Source organism: Nematolebias whitei, chromosome 16, assembly GCF_014905685.2.
Source record: "Nematolebias whitei isolate Nwh7 chromosome 16, NemWhi1, whole genome shotgun sequence".
NCBI classification, from domain to species: domain Eukaryota; kingdom Metazoa; phylum Chordata; class Actinopteri; order Cyprinodontiformes; family Rivulidae; genus Nematolebias; species Nematolebias whitei.
Window position 1 is genome coordinate 1,009,490 of NC_056513.1, and position 4,195 is coordinate 1,013,684.

Consider the following 4,195-nt stretch of genomic DNA (forward strand, 5'->3'; position numbering starts at 1 on the left):
CTAATTTAAACTGTTTTCAGCTACTTTCAGCTGTTTGTGCTCCTTTCTCATTCTTTCCACTGACCAAAACATTTTTTTATTTACTCTTTATTTATCCAGGTCGTCTCATTGAGTCACGGGGAATCATTTTCAAGAGACCTGTTTTTGGGAACAGATGGAGGGGGTTAAGCCTTGCTCAAGGGCCCAGAGCGAGGCAAATGAGGGTGGAGGCAGGTGTGGATGCTTCACCTTTCTCACCCACATTTTGGCGTCAGCCCAGGGAGTTGAACCTGCGACTTTCCAATCACAGGCCCATCTTCTGTAACCTCTGCGCCACCACTCCCCATTTTTGTGCTTCTTCTAACTTCGTTCTGCTCCTTTCAGCTTATTTATGTAAGTTTCAGCATTTCCTGCTTTTTCAGCCACTATTTAGCTGTTTTTATGCTAAATTTAGCTTTTTCAGTTAATTTCATATATTTTGCACTTATAGCCGAATTCAGTAAAAATGTGCTCTCTCCTCTTCCTTCTGATAATTTGAGCTTCATTCTGCTGTTTTAGCTACTTTTCAGATGTTTTAGCTACTTTTTAGATGTTTTTTGTGCTCATTTAAACTTTTTTCAGCCTAATTGGGCAAAATGTTTTTTTCTGCTTTCTTCTGATAATTTCAGCTTATTTTTTCCTTTTTAGCATTTTTTTTAAGCTAATTTCAGCTGTTTCCAATTCAATTCAATTCAATTTATTTCTAAAGCTCCAAGTGACAACAGAAGTCGTCTCAGGGACTGAACAGAAACATTAATATATAAAATAATAATTGAACAGAAACATTCATGTATAAAATAATAATTGAACAGAAACATTCATGTATAAAATAATAATTGAACAGAAACATTCATGTATAAAATAATAATTGAACATTATTTATCTGAGGAGCAGCTTTGAGTTTAACTCCATCACTGAACTCTCATGTTGAACAAGCATGAAGGCGACAGTGGAAAGAAAAACTCCCTCATGAGGAAGAAACCTTTAGCAGAACCAGGATCAGGACAAGAGGACCATCTGCTTCGACCGGCTGGGTTTGGTAGGAATAGATACACAATGGCAGGTCAAGAATCACATGTTAAGATAGAAATGGTATCGAATGAAAACTATTCATTTTAACAATTCATTTAAGGAAATGAGGTCAGTTTGTCCTCTAGTAGTCTAAGTCTATAGCAGCATAACAAGTCGACCCTAACTATAGGATTTATCAAGAAGGAAAGTCTTAAACTGGACAATGTGTCAGCCTCATGGACACAAACTGGAAGTTGGTTCCACAAGAGAGGAGCCTGAGAACTGAAAGATCTTCCTCCCATTCTGCTGCTGGAAACTCTAGGAACCACAAGTAAACCTGCAGTATGAGGGTGAAGTGCTCTGTTAGGAAAATATGGAACAATAAGAGCTGTAATATAAGATGGAGCTAGGTTGTTGACAGCTTTGTAGGTTAGAAGTAAGATTTTGAATTCAGTTCTGGATTTGACAGGGAGCCAATGGAGAGAAGCTAAAACTGGAGAGATATGATCTCTCCCAGTAACTCCAGTTAAGACTCTGGCAGCAGCATTTTGGATTAAATGGATTTTTTTTTATTTTGAATTTTAGTTTTCAGATAAATTCAAGGTTTTTTTGTGGTAATTTTTGCTACTTTCAACCTAATCAACTTATTTCTGATAATTTCAGCTATTTATGTTCCTTTCAGCTTTTTTCTGCTAGTTTCAGCGTTACCTGATATTTCAGCTACTATTTAGCAGTTTAATGCTAATTTTAGCTTTTTCAGCTAAGTCCATGTTTTGGAGCTCATTTCAGCTCTTTCCATTTCCTTCCGCTAGTTTAAGCTTCTTTCTGCCTTTTCAGCTCATTTTCAGCTATTTTTTTGGCTAATTTCCTCATTTTTGTGCTCATTTCTGATTATTTAAACACAATTCAGCTAATATGTTTTCCTTCTGCTAATTTAGGCTTGTTCTTCCAGTCCAGCTACATTTCAGCATGTCTGAGCTAATTTCGGCTGTTTTTCAACAAGTTCTTCAGCAATAAACGTTCACAGTATATTTGCAGGACGTGCAGCTTCTCCAGTTCAGTGTCAACTATAAACCGTCAGAAGTGAAATGGACTGTCGTTAAACCGTATCCAACATTTTTAATAATTAATGTTTACTGGCAGTAACAGGGTAAATATAAAAACATGTAAATAAATATGTGACTACGTAATAAAAGCTGAGAAACGTGTAAAACCAGTTTTTTAAATACTTTTGTTATAAATACATTTAAAGAAACATAGTTAAAAACTTTTCATTCTAATTGTTCCTTTTAGAGAAAAAGTGAATGTTCAAAGAATTCATAAACATTTTAATGATTTATTCCATTACATAAAATAAATCCTTTTCTTGTCATTCCCTCCAAAAGAGCTCAGTGCACGTCAGAGAACTGTACGTGTTAAACACTTGAAGTAAAACCTTTCTGATGCTTTTGCTGCTCAGCAGATCTAAAAACACTGTGGACTTTGGACTAAAGGATCGTTTGACGAGTGTAACGCGACAAAGTAAATTAAGTTACGGTTTGAATTTGGTATAAAGTATATAGTTATTTTTCTTTGCTTATAAACAAATTAAAATACTGCTGGCTCGGTGTAAAAGGTTGAAACAGTCCAAAGAGCAACAAAAGTCTGAGCAGATGTGTTAACGATCACTTCACGTGCTGCGGAACTCAACGCGAGTCTTCAAAGATGCAATTAGACTTTTTTTACTCCTCCTCGTGTCCTGCTTTGATCTGCTTACGATGAACATTCTTTGAGTTTATTAATTCTTCCATCCGGCTGACAGAAGGTGAAGTTCAGCCCACAGTTTTCACATGAAAGGAACGTCATTACGCGGCGGCGGAGGCGACGCCGACTGTTGCTGCTGGTTGTTTCCGTCACAGAGAGGAGCTCACAGCTGCTCATCATCGACTCAAAAGCACCAGCTGAACGGGAGCCTCTGATTGGATCAGCTGACTTCCTGTTCAGGGAAACCAGACATGGTTCAGCTTCTGAACAGGTACAGGTGTGTCGTGTTCGACCCTTTGACAGAAAGTTCAGCTGAAGTGCACGTGGACAGAATCAATGGACCGACTCTTCTCCCTCTTTCCATGAGAAGTGACGTGTGACCTCATGTCTAAATGTATGTTGCTGTCTGACTCAGTCACTTTGAACTCGTTACATTGTTTAATATTAACACCAGTCGTCACCGTTTACTTTCTTTTTGATTTAGCGGTGGTTTCCAAAATGTTTGGCACTACAACACAGAAAGCAGATTGAGAAATAACATTTGCAATTTCCTTGGAATAACAGGAGGATTTGGGGTTATTGGTCAAACAAAGCCGGCCTTTTGATGGTTCAAAACCATTTCAAATTTTATTATTCGCTTTTCTTAGATGGCTACAGAGACCAGAAGATCAAATGTGCTTTAAGACCAAGAGCTAAATTAATAAATAAATCTCACAATTTAGATGCTGAGAAACTTGTTCATGCTGCCACGCCGCAACACTTCAGAAAAGCATGAACAAGAAACTTTGTCCAGGAGGACGATGTCGTCCAGTGTTCCGTCACATGGAGGTCCAAAAGAGCTAAACAGCTAAATGTTCTTGTGCCTGAGCCTCACTTTAACATCGTTTCAATAACCGTGCAAATGTTTATTGAAACATACAAGAAGCAAGAGATGGTGGCATTAGAAAGGAAGAAAGAACACGCAAATCAGAACAAAAGCTTTAGAAGAATTTCAATCTAACAAGAATCATTTGTTAGAGAATCACAGTTATGAAACACTTGCCTTTAATTTACGAAGAAAAAAAAAAACAATGAATTCAACAGAAATCATGAGAGATTTTGTGCACGACACCACTTAGTGCCTTTTCTTTTACTCTGAAAAGTTTTTCATTAAAATAAATAAATAAATAAAACAAAAGAAATATCTTACCATCCAGCAGACAGTCAAAATGAAGACACTGCAGATACTCCCTCTCTCTCATAAAGCCATTCAAGGGGGTGGCCCAGCCTTCAGCCAGCACCTGGACCCACTGCATGTCCACCTACAGATTATACAACCACAAACAGATTATACAACCATGTACAGATTATACAACCATGTACAGATTATACAACCACATACAGATTATACAACCGCATACAGATTATACAACCGCATACAGAT

At 37.4% G+C, this 4,195-nt stretch overlaps 1 protein-coding gene across 1 annotated transcript in view; it reads right to left on the bottom strand.

The window, feature by feature from the left end:
- The window catches only part of papss1 (3'-phosphoadenosine 5'-phosphosulfate synthase 1), a 30,754-nt gene that overhangs the window by 14,291 nt on the left and 12,268 nt on the right, over positions 1-4,195 (bottom strand). The window contains exon 7 of the mRNA XM_037690030.1: positions 3,962-4,073. Coding sequence (XP_037545958.1) covers positions 3,962-4,073 — 112 coding nt within the window. The remainder of the gene's footprint in view (positions 1-3,961; positions 4,074-4,195) is intronic.